This window comes from Nyctereutes procyonoides, unplaced genomic scaffold, assembly GCF_905146905.1.
Source record: "Nyctereutes procyonoides isolate TBG_1078 unplaced genomic scaffold, NYPRO_anot_genome, whole genome shotgun sequence".
Lineage (NCBI taxonomy): Eukaryota > Metazoa > Chordata > Mammalia > Carnivora > Canidae > Nyctereutes > Nyctereutes procyonoides.
In genome coordinates this window covers 48,849,140-48,871,505 of record NW_026575142.1, presented here as the reverse complement: position 1 = coordinate 48,871,505, position 22,366 = coordinate 48,849,140, and the positions used below count along the sequence as shown (strand labels likewise).

The 22,366-nt window shown below is 36.3% G+C and overlaps 1 protein-coding gene across 4 annotated transcripts in view; it reads right to left on the bottom strand.

Annotated features, from left to right (window-relative positions):
• VPS8 (VPS8 subunit of CORVET complex) overlaps positions 1 to 22,366 on the bottom strand; it is a 250,636-nt gene that overhangs the window by 120,578 nt on the left and 107,692 nt on the right. For all 4 annotated transcript variants that reach the window (XM_055307985.1, XM_055307986.1, XM_055307984.1 and 1 more), the window contains 4 exons: positions 17,700 to 17,742; positions 16,237 to 16,309; positions 15,831 to 15,950; positions 4,411 to 4,482 (listed from right to left, as the gene is read on the bottom strand). In XM_055307985.1, the coding sequence (XP_055163960.1) occupies positions 4,411 to 4,482; positions 15,831 to 15,950; positions 16,237 to 16,309; positions 17,700 to 17,742 (308 nt within the window). The remainder of the gene's footprint in view (positions 1 to 4,410; positions 4,483 to 15,830; positions 15,951 to 16,236; positions 16,310 to 17,699; positions 17,743 to 22,366) is intronic.

The window sequence follows — 22,366 nt, the reverse complement described above, 5'->3', positions numbered from 1 at the left end:
ATTAGAAAGGTGGGAGGGAAGCCTCATTACTGAAGACTCATGAAAAGATTCTTTTATAGGCTGTGCAACAATTCAATTCAATGCCATTTAGAGAAGGAACACAAACTACTTTCATATTCTGAAAGGAAAACATTTTAGTGTTTTTTGGGCATATTTCTAGGCACAATTTGGATGAGAACTGAATTGTTAGATGTGGATTTCAAAAAAAATATATTAATCATGTTTTCCTTTGGAATTCTTAGAATCCTACTAAAGTTAAATTTATTTATTTATTTATTTATTTATTTATTTATTTATTTATTTATTTATTTATTTATAGTTAAATTTAAATTAAATTTAAGTAACCCTCAGGGCCCCTGGGTGGCTCAGTCAGTTAAGTGTCTGCCTTCGGCTCAGCTTCTGATCCTGGGGTCCTAGGATCGACACCCATGTCAGGCTCCCTGTTCAATGGGAAGCCTGTTTCCCTCTCCCTCTGCCTGCTGCTCTACCTGCTTGTGCTCTCTCTCACTGTCAAATAAATAAATAAAATCTTTAAAAAATAATAAATTTAAGGAACTCTACCCAAAAGCTACCTATCAACACAGAAAGAACAGAGTCATTCTGAGGCCTAAAAGTCAGGTAACCTGAAGGCACAGGAAAAGATGTTCAATATCACTAATCACCGAGGAAATGCAAGTTAAAACCACGATGAGATACCATGAATACTCACACCTGTCAGAATGGCAAGTATCAGAAAGACAAGAAATAACAAGAGTTAAGCAGGCACTGTCAGGAAATTTAACTGATGCAGCCACTGCGGAAAACAGTATGGAGGGTCCTCAAAAAACTGAAAATAGTATGATGCAGGAATTCCATCTCTAAGTATCTATCTGAAGAAAATAAAAACACTAATTCAGAAAGATATATGCACCCTTATGTTTACTGCAGCATTACTTAAAATGGCCAAGATATGGAAGCAGCCTAAATTCCATCTAAAGATAAAGAGGTGGAAAAAAAAAATGGTGCATACACATACACACAGTGGAATATTACTCAGCCACAAAAAGGAATGAAATCTTACCATGTGCAACAACATAGATGGACATTATCCTAAGTATTAGTCATAATATTTTATATATATATAAAATATTATGACTAATATATATATATAATATTATGACTAATATATATATATAATATTATGACATATATATATATATATATATATATATATATATATATATATATATAAAATATAAGGTATTGGCTGAACAACAAACTGGTCTACTGTGGGTCCTAAGACCCCCCTCCCACTTTCATTCAAAGATCAAGTGTAAGATTGCTCCTTTTGTAAAACAGTCCCTTGGGGTCCAGCTTTCAGCCTCTCCTCTTACTCTGCTAGCAGTGTATTCCGTTCTTTAACTTGTCCTGCTTTAGTCTAGCAACCATGGTTTCCTCAAGTGCATAATTCATCCTTACCAGAGCATGAGAATACTCATAATCTCTGTGTGTATCTAAATTTCAACGGATCCACTACAAAGAGCTCTCTGTAGCTTTAAAATACTCAGTCACCACTCCCTTTCAATGTGCAGGGGCTTCCCTAGGACTCAACTTTTGGACCCAACTAGTGCTCCTCTCTGCTTTCACCCTCCCTTTTACTCTCCAGGTATGAACTGTTTAACCATCTCATCCTAGAAACATCTTTTGAAAAAAACAGTTTTAACTCTCAGCCAATTCCCTTGCCACCTCACCAAGTGTCTGATGGTTACCATCCTGGAAATCCTGGTGTCTCTTCATTTCCTCTTACCTACTTCAGGGACCATGCTTACAAAATTTTCTGAGCAATTTTATACAAAGTCACCAATTAATGGCTTTTTACTTCTATGTCTTTAGCCATTCAGCACACATTGTATCACTCTATTTTTGATGCTCATCCAGTGTTCTCTGGTCATTGCCTACATTCCTATTTTCACTGCCTTTGTCAGCAGCACACTTGTTAGTAAACTCTCTCATCAGAAATCAGAAAATAATCTCAAAGGTTCATTCTACATTGACCCAAGGTAAATGATATCAAATATCAAAACAATATACAGGGATAGCAATTCACAAATTGTAATAGTTTAAGTACTTCGTGGAGCATTATTCTTTTCATTTGGATTGTTCCTCCAACTTGGTATAGTTTTAAATTCAAATTCCCATTCAACTGACTTACAAACATGTCTTGAACACCTACCAGCATGCAGGCATTGTGCTGGATATATTCTGGACATGTTAAAACAATGATACATCTACAAATTCCTCATAGTCTCAGCTTACAGGAAACTCAACTCCAGGCAGGAAAATATACATGTAAACAATGACCATACAGCATGCCATGTATAGCATATAGTGTTGTATGAACACAGAGAAGGGGCAACACATCAAACTGAAAGTGTGGAAAGGATTCTAAAAGAGTTTCTCATGGATGATATGATCATATTTGAATTATGTCTTAAAAAATGGCTAGGAATTTGCCAGGCAGAGAAAGGGAAGGAAAGGCATGATAAGATGAAAACACACACACACAAAGAATGTAAGACATAAAGATAACACAGAAAGTTCAGTGAATTGCAATAATTTAATATGGTTGAGAAGCTCATAATACAGACAGTGTGTGTGTCACAGAGTTGTGTGGTAGGAGTAGGCGAGGAGAGCAGTTATAGAAAGTAATCAGGGACCAGAAAATACAGAAGGATCTTGGATGCCATGTAAAAACAACTTCAGATGAGTATGGCAGAAACTAGTATTTGTGCTCCTCCAACATCTGTTCTTCCCTCCTAACTTAGAAACAAAGCTCCTCATTTTAGGCCAAACACATGGTCACCATAATACAGATACAGAGTACATTTCTCAGTCTTAGTAGCTGAGAAGCAATATATCTAAGTTCTGATCAACATGTTCTAAGCTAAATTATAGTATACAACTTCTAAAAAATCTATTTAAAGAGAGGGAACTCTCTTCATCTCTTTCTGCATTCAGACTGGCTAGAATGTAGAGATGATGGCTGGAACCCAAGCAGGTATTTTGGACAAAAAAAAAAACCATGTACTCAGAATAACAACAGTTAAAGCAGAAGGCATCTGCATCCATGATAAGTTTGTGAAGCCACTCTACTAGAACAGGTTGTCTACCTCCAGACTTTTATGAGAAAAATAAATTCCCATCATTATTCAACTATTGTTATTTTGAATTTCTCTCACAGTGGAACTTAATTCCAACTAATCTAACAGGGAGCCACAGAAGAATAAAGGAAAGGCAAGATCACAAATTAAAGGAGGAAAGACTAGGTATAGGGAGACCATTTAGTAAGCCCAAGTAAACATTCTCCACACCACCCACCTGGATCAAACTGGCATTATTTGGGGGCTTAGTGATCCTATTCTCATATTCATCACTGCCTATCCTACAAGGTCAATAAATAGCTCAAATAAGATAATGTACATAAATGTGTTTTGAAAATTATAAAAAACTATTATAAATGTAATAGATTAACGTCACACTCAATTAGAGAATATTTTATTTTTGGTCTCTTGTCCAAAATGATCTAAAATTCACTAAGAGGAGGAAATCTCCATTTTTATAGCCAAATGAACAGGACAAAAAATTCTAAAGATTTCAACTACAAGAAGAAACTGGCCTGGTTCAAGCTGTGCAGATGGAAAGGAAAAGAATTTGTCTCTGCATTCATTCATTAGCAGCAGCATGGATCTCAAAATAACTTTGGACTGAATCTAGTTAGATTTAAACTGAGATGATCATCTCTGTGTGCCTCTCTAATCATTCTGAAGTGTTACCCATCATCTCAGTGCCACGGTCGACCTACAGCACCACCTAAGTAACACAGCAATGCTGGTGTGAGATGGAAGAAGATTCTTCACATTAATTATTTTCTCAAAGCATTCTGAAGTTAGTCATCATTATTTCACATAATCATACTAATATAGCAATTACCACAATATGTATTTCTCAGTAGTATCCTGTATTCTTATATCTAGTCTATAGCTGAGATACATTAATTTTTTTTGAAAGAATGATAAGTATTTCATTCAGGTTTGGAAGACAAAGATATCACAATAAAATTTTTAAATTTAATTTTAAATTAGATTATTTTAGAACTTGTTCTAAAACAATTCAACTTTCTTAAAATAAACATCAATACAAGGGTGCCTGGGTGGCTAGCAGATTAATAAGCATGACTCTTGATTTTGGTCAGGTCACGATCTCAAGGTCATGAGACTGAGACCTGTGTCAGGCTCCGCATTGGGCATGGAGCCTACTTAAGATTCTCTCTCCCCCTCTCCCTCTGCAACCTTCTCCCTAAAAATAAATAAATAAACATCAATACAAAAACATCTATTCTCTGAATACTTACTCTTTTTTTTGAATACTTACTTTCAACAAAATATCCACAATTCGTTGTTGATATTCTACAGCCTGCTTGTCATTTTTAAAATCTTCAAAAGTCTAATAGGAAGAAAATTTTAAAAATTATTATTATCTGCAAATTTTGAAATGAAACGACACTAAATTCTTATTAATAGTTAGATAAAATCCCAAATAAGATAACCATCCCTTATCAGATTTTTCCTTATATACCTTTAAATAATAAGCTGCTTTTAGCAAGTTAGGTAGAAAGCTATAGCACTTATTATATGGTATTCTGGGACTTTAAAAATAAATAACAAGCATAAAATTATAGCAACTATCATACAACCAAAGAGTGATCTGAGAAAGTTTATAAGCAATGAAAAAAGAAAAAACACTAATGGCAGGAGGCAATTTGTGAACAAGGCTTTGAGATGAACTACGTTACATATTCTGCCATCATTCCATTTAACACTACTTGGAAATAATAACTGAAGTACAGCTTACTAACTTTCATGAAAAATAACTTTCATCATTTCCATGACAACTTAAAAAAATGATGTTCAATGATAGATATTTTCTAAAAATTTATGGTAAAACCGTCACAATGTTAAAATCCTCAAGCCTACACACAAGGACTAGGTATCTTATTCCAAAACACTGCCAAGTACAGCACTTTTAATTTTATGTCCCTGTGCAAATAGAGCCAAATACATTTTGAACAGAACATGCACCAAAGTAAATGACAGAGTCAGATTCTAAAAATACCTAATACCTATAAAATGCATATATGAAAGAATTAAAATTTTATTTTTTTTTGAAAGAATTAAAATTTGTTCACTACCAAAAAAATCTAAATGAAATTATGTATTAAATAATAAAAATGATGAAAAACTTGAAGATCTTTCCCAGGGTTTTCACTTAGCACATGTGGGTCTTACAAATGTTTAAATCCATATAGCAATAATTTACTGCTTATTTTCCTAAAAAATAACTATACATTATTCCATTAAAAATTAATTAAATTCCTAAAAAATAACTACACATTATCCCATTAAAAATTAATTAAAGCTATGAACTTTCAAGACTACATCACGGTTACATTCAAACCAAAATACTGCTGGTCTTTAAATGGGCTTTGAACTTTCCCCAACTTCTGCCAAATACCTCTGCTCATGCTGTTCTTCAATTAGCATGCCCTTCCTTCCCCTTTCCTGACACACGCTAAGTGCTTTACACAAATGAATGCTCATTTGTCTACTTAATGACAGAAAAATAAAATCTTTTCTTTTTTTAAAAACTTTCTACAACTAGACTACTTTGCTGCCAGTTCGTTGAAAAATGATGAGATGAGTTACCAAGGAGACTGTAGGAACTCTCAATCTGGAAACTCAAACAGAAGATATTTCAATGTTTAAGTGGGTTAAATATTACCCTGCCTAAAGACAGAGAGATGAACTAGAAAGTCTCTCAGCTCTATCTTCAGGTTTACAAAAACAACAAACATGAACACACTAACACAAACACATACCTCCACCTCCACCCCACCCCAGCTTGCGAAAGAGAGATGTCACTCTGCATATACAAATAAAACCTATTACCTGCTAATACAAATGCTATTCAACTAAAACACCAAATCACGGAGAATTAACATATGTATTAAAAAGCAACAGCAATGACAGCTAGTAAAAAAGAATTTCTCATTCATTTTCCTTTTGGCAGCATGTATTCACTGCTTTGAAACAGATACTGAAAGTTTACTTCTATACACATAATTAAGTGATGATATACCACAGTATGAATATGATGATATACATTATGACATATTTTGGTTAAAGTTAACAGCTGCCACTAACATGGCATATCACTGTTAAAACATTATCATTTCACAAAGATGCTTCGAATTATATAATGCTTGGTGAGCAGAATAATAGGCAACAATGTCCTAATGGAGAATAACACACACAGTCTGTGAAGCACAAAGGCATATAAACCACCCAAGGGAGAGAAGACATGACCACAAGTAAAGTAAGAGAAATAGAAAACATAAGTGAAAAGAACTAAAAAAATAAATTAAAATTAAAAAGGAAGTAAAAAAAAATTTTTAAAATTTAAAAAAAATTAAAAAGGAATTAAAAGAGATCAGAGAAAAGGTGACAAACATAGAAGGTAAAGAAAACACAATATACAAATAATTGCAGTTTAAGATGAAATATAAAATAATGAAGTAGAAAAAGCATTTAAATCTGTAATTCAAGAAAACTTTCTTAAAATAAAGACTTGAATTCACATCTTGAAAAGGCCTACATTATACATGGTAAAACTAACCTAGAACAGTCACTTGTGAGCAATATCTTAGAGGAAAACTATTAGTCTTTAAAGACAAACTAGACTGGGAGAAAACATTTGCTAAACTCATGTAATTGGGCAAGATACTTGTATTTAAAATTCATAAAGAACTCTCAAAACCAGACAAGAAAATAAATACAATTAAAAAAAATTTGAACAGATATTTCACCAAAGAGAATATATGGATGACAAACATATTTTTGCTAATATATTTAAATAAAAAGATGTTTAATATCATTAGTTAGAAGGAAAATATGAATATAAACCACAATGACATACCATTATACACCTTTTAGAATGGTCAATTTAAAAAGATCAACTATAGCAAGTGTTGGTAAGATGAAGGAACTGATTGCTACTCACCTATACTATCAGTAAAAATGCAAAATGATAGAACCCCCTTAGAAAACAGCCTGCCAGTTTCTGACAAAGTAAAAGAATACATGTAACAAATACCCAGCAATTCTATTCTTTGGTATTTACTCAAAAGAAACAGAAATATATGTTTACACAAAGGCCTATACATAAATGTTCATAACAGCTGTATTCATAATAGCCTAAAACATAAAACAACTCCAAGGGCCATCTACTGGAGAACAGATTAACAAACTGTATATCCATAAAATGGAAAATTATACGGCTAAAAAGGAACAACCTGGTTTGGGAGAAGATGGTGGCAGAGTAGAAGACTGGGCTTGCCTAGTCCCACAAATACAACTAGGTAACTATCATATCATCCTACATATGCCAGAAATTGACCTGAAAACTGATAGAACAAACTCAACAACTAAAGGGAGAAAAGAGGCTATATCAAAGAAGGTAGAAAGTGCAGAGACATGGTTGAGGGGAGAAATGGATCATGACTGCCCTGGGGGAAAGGGAGTGAAGTTACAGAAAAGGGTGAGAGAGAAAGAAGCACCCAGAGGAATGCACAAGGAGAACATTTCCCCAGAGCCACTGGCTTGCGAAATGAGAGGGGTTGAATTTTAGGAGTTCTTGCAACCAGCAGGGCTTGCAAGCCTGGATTTTTAAAGGTCAGCAAGGTTCGCTGGGATAGAGCCCAAAGGGCACTGCACTTCTCCTAAAGTGAAGACAGGTAAACAATTTGGGGGCAGACGTGGAACAGCAATCTGAAGAGTGCCTGGAGCACAGAGTAGGGAGACTATTTGCTCTCCTTGAGCACATCCCTGAGAGGCAACATTCACTGACACTCCCCTTCGGGAACAAAGGAGTTGGATAGGGCCATTTCCCTCTCCCACCACTCAGTATAACTTCAGAGCTGCCTGCGCCTGTGGGAAGCAGCACAGTGCTTCACCGGCTGCCTAACTTGCTTAACCTAAGCCCCACCCCCAGCACTCAGGTGGCACTGTTCTTCTCAGTCACACTTACCTCAGTCCCAGCTTGTTGGGCCCCGCCCCAGAAGACCAGCATAAACCCCTGCCCACACTACACTTCCTGACCAGAGAGTTTTGCAGGGCCTCAGTTCCAGTGTAGGTGGTGACACATCTCATTTCACAAGCAGATAAGAGCACACCTAGTTAACACTCACCACCTTCAGGCCAGGGACCAAACACTGCTCACAGCAGGCAAGGAGAGCTTTTGCTGATGACTGGCCTGAAGGATAAAGCAGCCAGAACACAACAGCAGAGTGCATGTGGCACACTCTGGTGACGTTCCCTCAAGTGACAGGCATTGGACACTACATGACCTCTTCATCATAAGGCCATTACTTTCTGGAGCAAGACGCATAACTGGCTTTTCTAACACTTAATAAGAAAGCAGCAATTAAGACAAAATGTGAAGACAGAGGAATTTATCCCAAATGAAAGAGCAAGATAAGGCCATAGCCAGAGATCTGTAAGTGAAAGAGATAAACGTAACATGCCTGGTAGAAAATTTAAAGTAACAATCATAAGAATATTCACTGGGTTTGAAAGAAGAATAGAAGACACCAGTAAGACCCTTATCGTAAACATGTAAGAGTAAAAAAAAAGAATCAGATGAAGAGTGCAATAAACGAGATTAGAAACATACTTGATAAATGAACAGCAGATTAGAAGAAACGGAGGAATGAATCAATGACCTAGAACAAAAAGTAATAGAAAGCAGTGAAGCTGAACAAGAGAGAGAGAAGAATTATGCAAAACAAGAATAGACTCAGGGAACTCAGGGACTCTACTAAATGTCGTAACATTCATATTATAGGAGTCCTAGAAGAAGAAAAAAGAGAAAAGGGGGCAGAAAATGTATTTGAAGAAATAACAGTTGAAAACTTCCCTAATCTGGGAAGGGAACAGATACAGAGATCTAGGAGTCACAGAGAACTCTCATCAAAATCATCAAAGCCTGGGACGCCTGGGTGGCTCAGCAGTTGAGCAGCTGCCTTCGGCTCAGGGCATGATCCCAGGGTCCGAGATCAAGTCCCGATCAGGCTCCTTGCAGGAAGCCTGCTTCTCCCTCTGCTTATGTCTCTCTCTCTCTCTCATGAATAAATAAAAAAATCTTTAAAAAAAAATCATCAAAAGCAGGCCAGAACCAAAGAATACTGCAATTAAATTTGCAAAATATAGTGATATAGAAAAATAATCTTAAAAGTAACAAAAGAAGTCATTAATTTACAAGGGAAAACCCATAAGGCTAGGGTTTCTGTTGAAAGAGATTTTTCAACGGAACCTTGGCAAGCCAGAAGAGAATGGCATGATACACTCAAAATGCTGAATAGCAAAAATCTTCAGCCAAGAATACTCTATCCAGCAAGGCTACCATTTGGAATAGAAGGAGAAATAGAGTTTCTTAGAGAAAAACTGAAAGAGTTCATGATCACTAAACCAGCCCGGCAAGAAATATTAAAGGGGACTCTTTGAGTGGAAAGGAGACAACAAAAGTGACAGTATAAATGCAGGAAACACAAAGCAGCAAAAATTAGTATTTTGGTAAAACTCCGTCAATGAACTCACACACAAAAAAGGATATACCAGATAATAACATATACCCAAATCATGTGGAGAGGAGAAAAGAATGGGAATTTGCAGAAAAGGTTATAAACAAACCTAATGGTAAGCACATATCAAAACCCACATATCAGGGGATCCCTGAGTGGCTCAGTGGTTTAGCGCCTGCCTTCGGCCCAGGGTGTGATCCTGGAGTCCCAGGATCGAGTCCCAGATCGGGCTCCCCATATGGAGCCTGCTTCTCCCTCTGCCTGTGTCTCTGCCTCTCTCTGTGTCTCTCATGAATAAATAAATAAAATCTTAAAAAACAAAACAAAACCCACAAATAAACATGCAAAGAAGAGAAAGAAATCCACATACAGCACTAAAGGAAACCAGCAAAACATGAAAGAGACAAGGATCAGAGAAAATCTTCCAAAGTACCCATAAGATAATAAAATGGCAATAAACACATATCAATAATAACTTTAAGTGTAAATGGACTAAATGCTCCAATCAAAAGACACAGGGTGACAGAATGGATAAGAAAACAAGACCCATCTATATGCTGCCTACAAGAGATTCATTTTAGATCTAAAGATCTAAACTTTCAGATTGAATGTGAGGAGATGGAGAAATATTTATTACACAAATGGATGTCAAAAGAAAGCTGGCGTAGCAAACAAGACTTTAAAACAGACTGTCACGAGACAAAGAGGGGCACTATATAATAATTAAGAGAATAAGAAAATATAAATTGTAAATGTTTATGCACTGAAAATATAAACTGTAAATGTTTATGCACTGAAGATGGTAGCATCCAAATATATAATATAAAACATTTACTAATAAAGGAACTAATTGATAATAATACAATAGTAGAGCACTTTACCAACCCCACTTATATCAATGGACAGATCATCTAACAGAAAATCAACAGGGAAACGATGACTTTGAATGACATACTCTACCAGATGGTCTAAAACAGAATACACATTCTTTTTTAAGTGCACATGGAACATTCTCTAGAATAAATCACATATTAGGTAACAAAACAGGCTTCAACAAATACAAAAAAACTGAAATCATACCATGCACCTTTCCTGAAACAATGTTATGAAACCAGAAGTCAACCATAAGAAAAAATCTGGAAAGACCACAAATACATGGAGGTTAAACAACATGTGACTCAACAATGAATGAGTCAACCAGAAAAATCAAAGAAGAAATTTTAAAAATATATATACGGACACAAATGAAAGTGAAAACACAATGGTATAACCTTTGGGATGCAACAAAAGTGGTCTTAAGAGAGAACTATACAGTAATACAGTCCCCTCAAAAAGTAAGAAGAATCTCAAACAACTGAACCTTATAACTAGAGGAGCTAGAAAAAGAACAACAAATCCAAAACAGTAAAAGGAAGGAAATAATAAAGAGTGGAGCAGAAATAAATGATAGAGAAACTAAAAAAACAATAAAACAGATCAATGAAACCAGGAGTTAATTCTTTGAAAAAATTGATAAATCCCTAGCCAGACTTATCAAAAAAAGAAATAAATAAAATCACAAATGAGAGAAGGGAAATAACAACCAATACCACAGAAGAACAATTTTAAGAGAATGTTATGAAAAACTATATGCCAACAAATGGACAACCAAGAAGAAATGAATAAAATTCTAGAAACATATAAACTACCCAAACAGAAAGAGAAAACTTGAATAGACCAATAGCCAGAAAAGAAACTTATCCAATAATTTAAAAAACTCCCAAAAAACAAAAATCCAGGACCAGATGGCTTCACAGGTAAATTCTAAATTAGAGTTAATATATATATAAACATTTAAAGAAGTGTTAATAGGGGATCCCTGGGTGGCTCAGCAGTTTAGTGCCTGCCTTTGGCCCAGGGCATGATCCTGGAGTCCCGGGATCGAGTCCCACGTCAGGCTCCCTGCATGGAGCCTGCTTCTCTGTCTGCCTGTGTCTCTGCCTCTCTCTCTCTGTGTGTCTCTCATGAATAAATAAATAAAATCTTTTAAAAAAATAAAGAAGCATTAATACCTATTCTTCTCAAACTATTCCAAAAAATAGAAAAGGAAGAAAAATATCCAAATTAATTTTATAAGGCCAGCATTACCCTGATACCAAAACCAGATAAAGACACCACACAAAAAAAGAGAACTATAGGCCATTAACATCCCTGAGAAACATAGATGCAAAATTTCTCAATGGAATACTAGCAAACCAAATCTAACAATACATTTAAAAAAAAATCATTCACCACAATCAAGTGGATTTATTCCTGGGTTGCTAGTTCAAAATTCACAAACCAATCATGACACATACATACATTTCACTCATATGTGGAATTTAAGAAAAACAAGCAAAGGGCAAAAAAGAGAGGCAAACCAAGAAGTCTCTTAACCAAAGAGAATAGACTAACAGTTACTAGAGAAGTGGGTCAGGGGATGGGTGAAACAGGTGATGGGGATGAAGGAGTACATTTGTAAAGAGCATCAAGTGCTGTATGGAAGTGCTGAATCACTATAGCATACACCTGAAACTAATATTACACTACATGTTAACTGTAATTTAAATAAAAATTTTTAAAAAAGATCAATATAAGCAATAGCATTGATAAATCTTGAAAGCATTATTTTAAGTGAAAGAAGCTCCAAAAAATGACAAAGCATATGATTCTATTCATATGACATTCTGGGAAAAACAAAATTTCAGCGTTAGAAAGCAAATTGGTAATTCCCAGGGGCTAGGGTGTAGGACTAACTACAGAACTGCAAAAGTGACCTTTTGGCATCATGGAAATGTTCCATAGCTAGACTGTAGGAGAGGTCACAAGACTATACATTTGTCAAACTCTTCTCTTGAAATGGATGAACTATATTTTGCATATATTATACCTCAAGGAAGCTAAATTTAATGAAAAAACATTCCTAAATGAAAAAAGGTGGTAAGATGTGACTTAAAAATTTGTCACATAAATTCTTGTGTCTCCCTGAAAATGTTTTTTATTAAGACATATTAACTGAATTAGGAAGGTTACATGATTAATCAGTCATAGCAAAATAGGGTGAATGCAGGATTTTGGATCCTAAGTCTTACCAATTTCTCCAGCTCTGGTATTTACAGAGCTGTATCATGCAGCCAACACTTGATACAAGCATAGAAGAAAAACCCAAGGTCTTTTTTTTTTTAAGATTTTATTTATTTATTTATGAGAGAGAGAGAGAGAGAGAGAGAGAGAGAGAGAGAGAGAGAGAGAGAGAGGCAGAGACCCAGGCAGAGGGAGAAGCAGGCTCCATGCAGGGAACCTGACATGGGACTCAATCCCGGGTCTTCAGGATCACGCCCCAGGCTGAAGGTGGCGCCAAACCGCTGGGCCACGGGGGCTGCCCAAACCCAAGGTCTTGAAAGGCATTTCAAATTCATTAAGTTCAAAAAGAGAACTAATGTCAGTATCTCCCCCACCCCTTACCAGAACACTGCTCTACCCCTCATCTCCTGAGAAACTGGTTTCTCCTCTGATTCCCTACTGAATAAATAAACCACTGTATACCCAGTTAGCCAAGTCAGAAATCTAGGAATCTTTGATGCTTTCCATTTGTCTTATTCTTCACATCCAACTGGGCAATAAGCCCTAAGGTTTAGGCCAATTTGTTTCCTAAAATATCTTTCAAATCCTTTCACATTATCCCTGGTGTCACTACCCTAATTCAAGTAACCTTTATCTTCTACCTATTTACTACAGAAATTTGCTAACAGATCTTCTTGCCTCCAAAGTGGTCTTATTTCAACCTTTTTCATACAGTAGTCAGAGGGAATTTTTCTAAACTACCAATCATTATATTCTTCTACCTAAAAGGTTTCAGTGGCACCCTATTGCTCTAGTGTATATGGATTCACTATGGATTACAAAATTCTCACTACGGATTACAAAATTCAATCTTTATCTACCTCTTTGGGTTTGTTTCTCACTATAGGCTTCCTTATCCTTCAAGATGTGGCCATACTAATTGCCTTTTTTCCCAATTCCCTGAGCATACCTTGGTCTGTCTTGTTTCCAGGCCTCTTTACATATTTTGTTCTTCTACCTAGAGTATTTTCCCCTAATCTTAACCTAACTTCTACTCATCCTTTGAGACTCACATGGACATCATTTTATACAAGAAACCTTTCTTAACCTTCTATTAGATTCTTCTCTTAAGTGTGTATAGGGTATGGCATCTTGCACTTCTCCAACAGCATGTACTACACTATGCTGTAATTACTTATCTAAAAGTCTCGATCCTCTTTCTCCACAAAGGCAGGATTTGTATTTTGTAAGCCAAGGTTACACTCCCAAGTAGTACAGTACATGTGATAAACTAGGTACTCAACTATTTATTAAGCAAATGAAATTGTACCGAAGCCTTATGATCAATCCTCATATCATAATTCAGATATCAGCACAAGTCCCAATGGTCTTCAGTGTTATTAGCGCCCTTAAAAAATGAAAATTAGGGATGCCTGGATGGATCAGTGGTTGGGCGTCAGTCTTCAGGCTCGGGGTATGATCCTGGAGTTCTGGGATTGAGTCCCACATTGGGCTCCCTGCATGGAGCCTGCTTCTCCCTCTGCCTGTGTCTGCCTCTCTCTGTCTCTCCTGAATAAATAAATAAATACAATCTTAAAAAAAAGATTACTTAAAATTCTTTGTTGCTCTCTACCACTCACTCTGTACTCTCTGCCTCACTTTGTTTTTTTTTCCTACATGCCAGATACCAAGTACCCATATGTTCTCTAAGGTTGTCTAAGGTTTCTTAAACCAACTAGATCTGACTTCCACTTCTAAGTTTTTTTTCCTTTTTCCTGTACAATTAAAATTACCACTTCTGAAGTCAGATATTTAAATAAACTAATTAAAAGTATAATATATTTGGAAATCTTACCTTTCTCATGGGCATTTTTTAAAGTTTAAGAGTTTATTATATTGTTCAATTTGTAAATGTACTGTATGATCAGCAGAGAAATTTGGCCCATCTCACAATTGTGTTTTATGCATTTGTGAATCTGCTGCTTCTCTAAACACCATAATATAAACACTATCCATGTTATCAAAAGCTTTTTAAAAAACACTACAATACTATTTAATTGTAAAGATATGTGTTATATAATTCTCCCCCTGGGGACATTTTCACAGAGAACCTGGCTCACCCGAATCCATCTTTAATTAAATATGAATAAGGACATGGCTGCTAGAAACATCGGGGTGCAGGTGTCCCGACGTTTCATTGCATCTGAATCTTTGGGGTAAATCCCTAACAGTGCAATTGCTGGGTCGTAGGGCAGGTCTATTTTTAACTCTTTGAGGATTATTACTCAGCCATTAGAAACGACAAATACCCACCATTTGCTTCAACGTGGATGGAACTGGAGGGTATTATGCTGAGTGAAGTAAGTCAATCGGAGAAGGACAGTGTATGTTCTCATTCATTTGGGGAATATGAATAATAGTGAAAGGGAATATAAGGGAAGGGAGAAGAAATGTGTGGGAAATATCAGAAAGGGAGACAGAACATAAAGACTCCTAACTCTGGGAAATGAACTAGGGGTGGTGGAAGGGGAGGAGGGCGGGGGGTGGGGGTGAATGGGTGACGGGCACTGAAGGAGACACTTGACAGGATGAGCACTGGGTGTTATTCTGTATGTTGGTAAATCGAACACCAATAAAAATTAATTTATTAAAAAAAATATATGAATAAGGATGCTTTTTCAGCAGGAAGCTTCCATATTCCATTTAAACTCCAGTGATTTCCACTGTCATGTCCTTCAGATTCTTCTTCCATATTCAGTATGTCAACTAATATAACTTATGAAACCAAAAATGTACTGCATTTCTAATACTGCTTTAACTTTTTGATAAATCAGTACGTATTAGAGACAGAGAGACACGGGGGCAGTGGGGGAATATGTAAGGAGGAAGGGAAGCGGTGGGGGGAAGAAGGGAGATAAAGAATTAGGAAGTATCGGTAGCACAACAAAATTAAACATTTTGAAATGATTACTGTTCACTTTTAGGGCGTAAAAATTGCACCTGCATAGATTTTAATAGAAAGATGTTTATCACCCTGGTTCTTCTAAAAACCCCTCAAAATCGTATTATCTCTTACCAGCGCCAAAACATTTAGAAATTCTCTTGTGTCAAAATGTAGCAGAGTTCGAACATAGGGGTAGATTTCTTCCTCAGGGGAAGCTTCTGCTGAATGCAGGCGAATCAGAAATTCGAAAACCTGCAAGTTGAAAGAAAAGTTGATTATTTTCTCTCCTTACAAAGTATCTTGCTGAAGCAATGATTCCCAGTTGGACAAAATAAAGGCATGTCAATTTAGTTTAACTTGCCACCATGTTATAACTTCTCTAATCTGTCTCAGCTCTAATTCCTGGCTGCAGTGATGGTGAGTATGGTCTCTCCCACCACAGCAGATAGCTTCTCACCTGTAACCCTCAATTACAGTTCATCTTTGTGCATTTTAGCAAGAAGTGTAGATTGTAAAGATGCTGTGAAATAGCACCAACCTGGTTTTTAACCAAGGGAACAAGATCTTCAGGGATGTCACCAAGAGGATAGGCTCGGCCTGCAAGACAACAGCTAGAAGAAAAGAACAGAACAGACTTGGTGACTTATAATGGGCTCACTTCCAGGTAATATACAGTTTCTCAGACCGAAGATACTAACTTGATTCTTAACCAGGCTCAGCTTTTGTCAGATCGAGTTCAAACCTGATCAAGATGTGAGCCAGTTCAGAAACTGTAGCCAACAGGGATGGTGTTGAAATAACACATCCTGTGACAGGGTGAGCACTTTCATTTCTTCTTATTTTTCCTAAGAAAAACCCAGACTGCACTAGGCAGACAAGAAGGAATGAGAACAGACTATCTGAAAGTCTCACACTGAGCACCAGAAAAAATCTAATGGCACCATTACGTTATGATTTACTGGTTAAAAGTAAAGTTCTTAGAGACTTTAAACTAGTGGGTCTAAGAAGAGTGATTACAGACAGGGAATGAGCTAGGCTAACAAATGTCTGGAAAATGTCTGCAACATTACAAGTCTTCAGAGACAGGAAAACCTGATGAGAACTTAACTGTACAGTTTTACCTCTAAATCAGTCCTTCCTTACAGCTAATGCTTTATGGATTATGCTTGCGGGCTGAACTATAAAGACGTCTTCTGAATATGTCCACATTTTGTGATGGGAGGGGCACCAATTTTAAACTTTTTGGAACTAGTCATTAATTTTGAATGGATTAGGGACCGCATATTCTAAGTTTAAAGTAACAGATAAACTACTAGCTAGATGCTGCAGTGTTCTTCTAAAGAATCAACATAACAAGTGTAAAATAGGTCTCAAAGTGAACTCTGACACTAGATAGGAGCTAAAATGATGGTCTGGCAGATTGTCGCCTGTGTGTCTGGAGCCTGGCAGCCAGTTATCCATCTAAAAGTTCTACAGGACACAATTCTTAGACTGCAGACTCTGCAAGGAGTAACGAGATAAGACATTTCACAACCTCTGTCATTAACTTCATGATCTAAACACATCTTTTGCCCTTTTATATAAAATAGAAACAACATATATTCCACAGAGTCATCAGTAGTAAAATATTCTACCACCAGGCTTTCTCAAACTCAGCCCTTATTGGTATTTTGACAGATAATTCTTTGTTGTGTGGACCACCCTGTGTACTGCAAGAGACTCAGCAACATTCCTGGCCACCACCCACCAGATGCCAGCAGCATCTCTCCCCTAGCCCCAGTTGTGACAAACAAAAATGTCTCTGGACATTGCCAAACAACAGGGTTGGGGGTTCACCAACAGAGGACAAAATCACCCATGGCTGAGAACCATTACTGTACATACAAAAACTGAAACACGAAAAGCACTACAAAGATAGGAGATGACAGTACCTCTAAGGATACAAGAGGGGTAATTATAGAAGGAGGATATACACAGATAAATTTTTTAAAAATCTCTTACCTAATATATACGAGAAGCTTGTTGCCCATAACAACTTGCTCATCTAAAATAGAAAAAAGTTATCTTCAGCAATTCTCTCAAAACCTTTTTGGAAATATAATCTTTATTTGCAAACAAAATAAAGCTTGGCTATTAAGGTAAATATCTTCCTAAATAACACACAATTTGATAAGACCACTTTAATTCTTCATTTTAGAATTTTCATTAGATCCTTCTCACAGAGACAAAATCAAGGAGTCAAACAAGGGAACAGCAGAAGACATACAACTGAGAGTAGAGAACCAAGTATTATTGGCTTAACCAATAATAGGGAAGGTGTAGAACAGGCAATGAGTTGATGAGTTAAAGATCATGGCCAATTAAGTAATAAGGATAAGTATGCCTTCTCAAAAAAAAAAAAAAGGATAAGTATAATGTCTTCTCATTTGCAACATGGACTCTTACTACTTATTGTGTTCTATGGCTGAGAAGGCTACTGTTCGTGAATGTTTAAAAGACTTAGATTAGTTTTAGGCCAAGGGGTTAAGGGCAACATAGAACAGAGTAGGAGTCTCAAGAGTGGGTAAAGTGATCAGTAATTCTTATAGTGTGCAGATTATAGGAATTTGTGATTAGTAGCAATAAGCTGAAGTTTCTATTTTTGATATGTGAATAGGCATAATGCAAGCAAGTGTACATACATCTCTTAATCAATAATCCTTTCTAAATACTCCAAATCTGTTTTAAGTGCAAATAAACTTGAACTGCTTGAAATTATATGAATAATTACATTTTGCTTCAATTCCAAACTTTTAAAAATTAATAAACCTTATTTTTTGGAGAAGTGTCACTAGGTTCAAAGCAAAACTGAGAGGAAATATAGACTTCCTATATACCCACTTATCCCCCCTGCCACACAATCTCCTCCACTATCAACATCTGCTCCAGAATGGTACATTCTTTATCATCAGTGAATCTACAGTGATACATCATCACATTAAGTCCACAATTTGTATTAGAGTTCACTATTAAGGTTGTGCATTCTATGGGTTTTGGCAAATGTATGCTGATGGATGAGCACCATTATTGTACAGAATAGTTTCACTTCTCTAAAGTCCTCTATGCTCAGCCTCCCTCTCCATCAACCTCTAGCAAACACTTATTCTTTTATTGTCTCCATAGTTATGCCTTTTACAGTATGTCATATAATTGGAATCAGACAATATGTACCCTTTTCAGATAGGCTTCTTTCATTAGTGATATGCATTAAAGTTTCCACCCATGTCTTTTCATGGCTTGACACCTTCATTTCTTCTTAGAGCTAAATAATATTCCATTGTATGTATATACCACAGTTCATCCATTCACCTAACAAAGTACATCTTGGTTGCTTCCTAGTTCGGGCAATTATGAAGAGAGATGCTATAAACATCTGTGTGCAGGTTTTTTAAATATGAAAGCATGACTGCTGGATCATACAGCATAAGTATGTTTAGCTTTGTTAGAAATTGCCAAACTATCTTCCACAGTGGCTGTACCATTATGCATTCCCACCAGCAGTGAATGAGAATTCCTGTTGCTGCACATCATTGCCAGAACTTGGGTGTTGTCAGTGTTACAGATTCTGGCCATTCCAATAGACATGTAGTGGTATCTCACTGTTGTTTTAATTTTAATGTCCTAATGATGTTGAACATCTTTTCATATGCTTACTTGACCTCTGTGTATCTTCTTTGGTGAGATGTCTATTCAGATAACCCATTTTTTAAAATTTCAATTCAATAAATTAACATATAATGTATTACTGGTTTCAGAAGTAGAGGTTAGTGATTCATCAGTCTTATATAATACCCAGTGCTCATTACATCATGTGCCCTCCTTAATATCCTAATATCACGCAATTACACCATCCCCTCATCCCCTCCCCTTCAGCAACCTTTATTTCTTTCCTATGATTAAGAGTCTCTATGGCTTATTTCCCCTCTGATTTCATCTTATTTTTTTCCTCTCTTCTCCATGATTATTTTATTTTTATTTTTTTAACCTTACAGGAATTTTTATTGTTTAAGACCCAGTCATGCATACTAAAATTACATGTTTTCACCACTTTGACGTAGAAAATGCACTAGAAAAATAAACTTTTGGTCAAAACAAACACTGAAGTAGATGAATCCACCACCACGTGTCGATCTACTCAAAGCTAAACTGAATTTCAGTTTGAAGTGAGGAATGTGACCAGTGGCTGAAATGAGGAACCAATCCGGTCAGAACATTAGCCCACCCTGTCAGAGCAGGATCAGAGGCTTTAAGCATTCCACCCATAACAGGTTACCACCTGATGTGCCAAGACATGGAGGCATATCCACAAGAACCCCAATGGCAGCTTTCTCCCCAGCTTAACGTGCTGCCCAATGAGACCAAGGACGAGCAGCCAGTTGGCAAACAGATTCATCACTAGCTTCTCCATCCACGAGTCACACTGGGCCTTCCAGTGGAGCAAGTCTTATAAGGAGGAATATTTGACTCTGACAATGCGTGTCACTTGCGTTTCAAGCAAACCAATACTGAGTCAGGAGAGCAGAAAGGAATTTACTTTAGATTTACAGAATTAACAGATCCCAATACTGAGAGACCTCACCAGACAGCCCTCTTTCCTGAACAGTTGAGATGTTTCTGTTTGGTATATGCACATTATCTCATGCCACAGAACAGCCACACTTGCATCCATGATTATTTTGTTTCTTAAATTCACAAATGAGTGAGATCATATAACTGTCTTTGTCTGATTAACTTATTTTGCTTAGCATAATGTCCTCTAGTTAGTTCTATCCATATCTTTACAAATGGCAAGATTTCAATTTTTGATGGCTAAGTAGTATTCCATTGTGTGTATATATACCACATCATCTTTATCCATTCATCTGTTGATGGACATCTGGGCTCTTTCCATAGTTTGGCTATTATGGACATTGCTGCTATAAACATTGGGGTGCAGATGTCCCTTCAGATCACTACATTTGTGTCTTTAGGGTAAAAACCCAGTAGAGTAATTGCTGGGTTGTAGGATAGCTCTATTTTCAACTTTTTGAGGAACCTCTATACTATTTTCCAGAGTTGCTGTACCAGCTTGCATTCCCACCAATAGTATAAGAGGGTTCCTTCCCCTTTCTCTGCATCCTTGTCAATATTTGTCATTTCCTGACTTGTTAATTTTAGTCATTCTGACTGGTGTGAGGTGGTATCTCATTGTGGTTTTGATCTGTACTTCCCTGATGCCAAGTGATGTTAAGCATTTTTTCATGCATCTGTTGGCCGTTTGTACATCTTCTTTGGAGAAATGTCCGTTCATGTCTTCTGCCCATTTCTTGATTGGACTATTTGTCCTTTGGGTTTTGAGTTTGATAAGTTCTTTATAGATTTTGGATACTACCTCTTTATATGATATGTCATTTGCTAATATCTTCTCCCAATCTGCCAGTTGTCTTTTGGTTTTGTCAACTATTTCCTTTGCTATGCAAAAGTTTTTTATCTTGATGAAGTCCCAGTGGTTCATTTTTGCCTTTGTTTCCCTTGCCTTTGGAGATGTGTCTAGCAAGAAGTTGCTGCCGAGGTCAAAGAGGTTGCTGCCTGTGTTCTCCTCTAGGATTTATGTTCTTTATCAAGTTGAGAAAGTTTTCCTCTACTCCTAAGTTAGAGTTTTTCATGAATGGGTATCAGATTTTGTTGAATGCTTTTTCTGCATTTATTGCTATGATCATAAGATTTTTCATCTCTTGCTTATTGATGGAATGGAACACATTAATTTTCAAATGCTAAAGCAGCCTTGTACCTGGGCATATCTTACTCAGTTGTAGTGAATAATTCTTTTTATACATTCTTGGATTCAATTTGGTGATATTTTATTGAGGGTTTCTACATCTATGCTCATGAAACATACTTGTCTGAAGTTTTATTTTCTATAATGTCTTTGTCTGATTTTGCTATTAGGGTATTAGGGTAATGGTGGCCTCACAGAATGAGTTAGAAGTATTCCCTTAGCTCTGGCTTTTAGAAGAGATTGAAGAGAATTGGTATAATTTCTTCCTTAAATATTTGGTAGAATATACCAGTGAAACCCATCTGGGCCTGGCACTTCTGTTTGAGGAGGATTTTAATTATCGATTCAATTTCTGTAATAGATGTAGGCCTATGCAGATTGTCAACTTAATCTTGTGTAAGTTTTGGCAAATTGTATCCTTCAAAGAATTGGTCTATTTCATGAGGGTTATCAAATTTGTGGGCATGGAAGTATTCATAACATTCCTTTCTTATCCTTTTAATATCCATGGGATCTGTACCTATCTTTTCTTTCATTTCTAATATTATTGTAATTTGTGTGTTTTTTTCTTTGTTGGCATGGCTACAGGCTAACCAATTTTACTGATCTTTTCAAAAAATGCTTTTCAAAAAAGTCAACAATTTTCTCTGAGTTCATGGATTTCTGCTCTGACGTTTATTTCTTTTCTTTGCTCATTTTGGACGTAATTTGCTCTTCTTTTTCTAAATTCCTAAACAAGAAGCTTAGATTTTAAGTCTTTCTTCCTAATAGATGCATCCAATGTTATAAATTTCCCACAGAGCAATGCTTTTGCTGCATCTCGCAAATTATAAGTTATTTTCATTTAGTTAAAAACAAATTTGGGGGGATC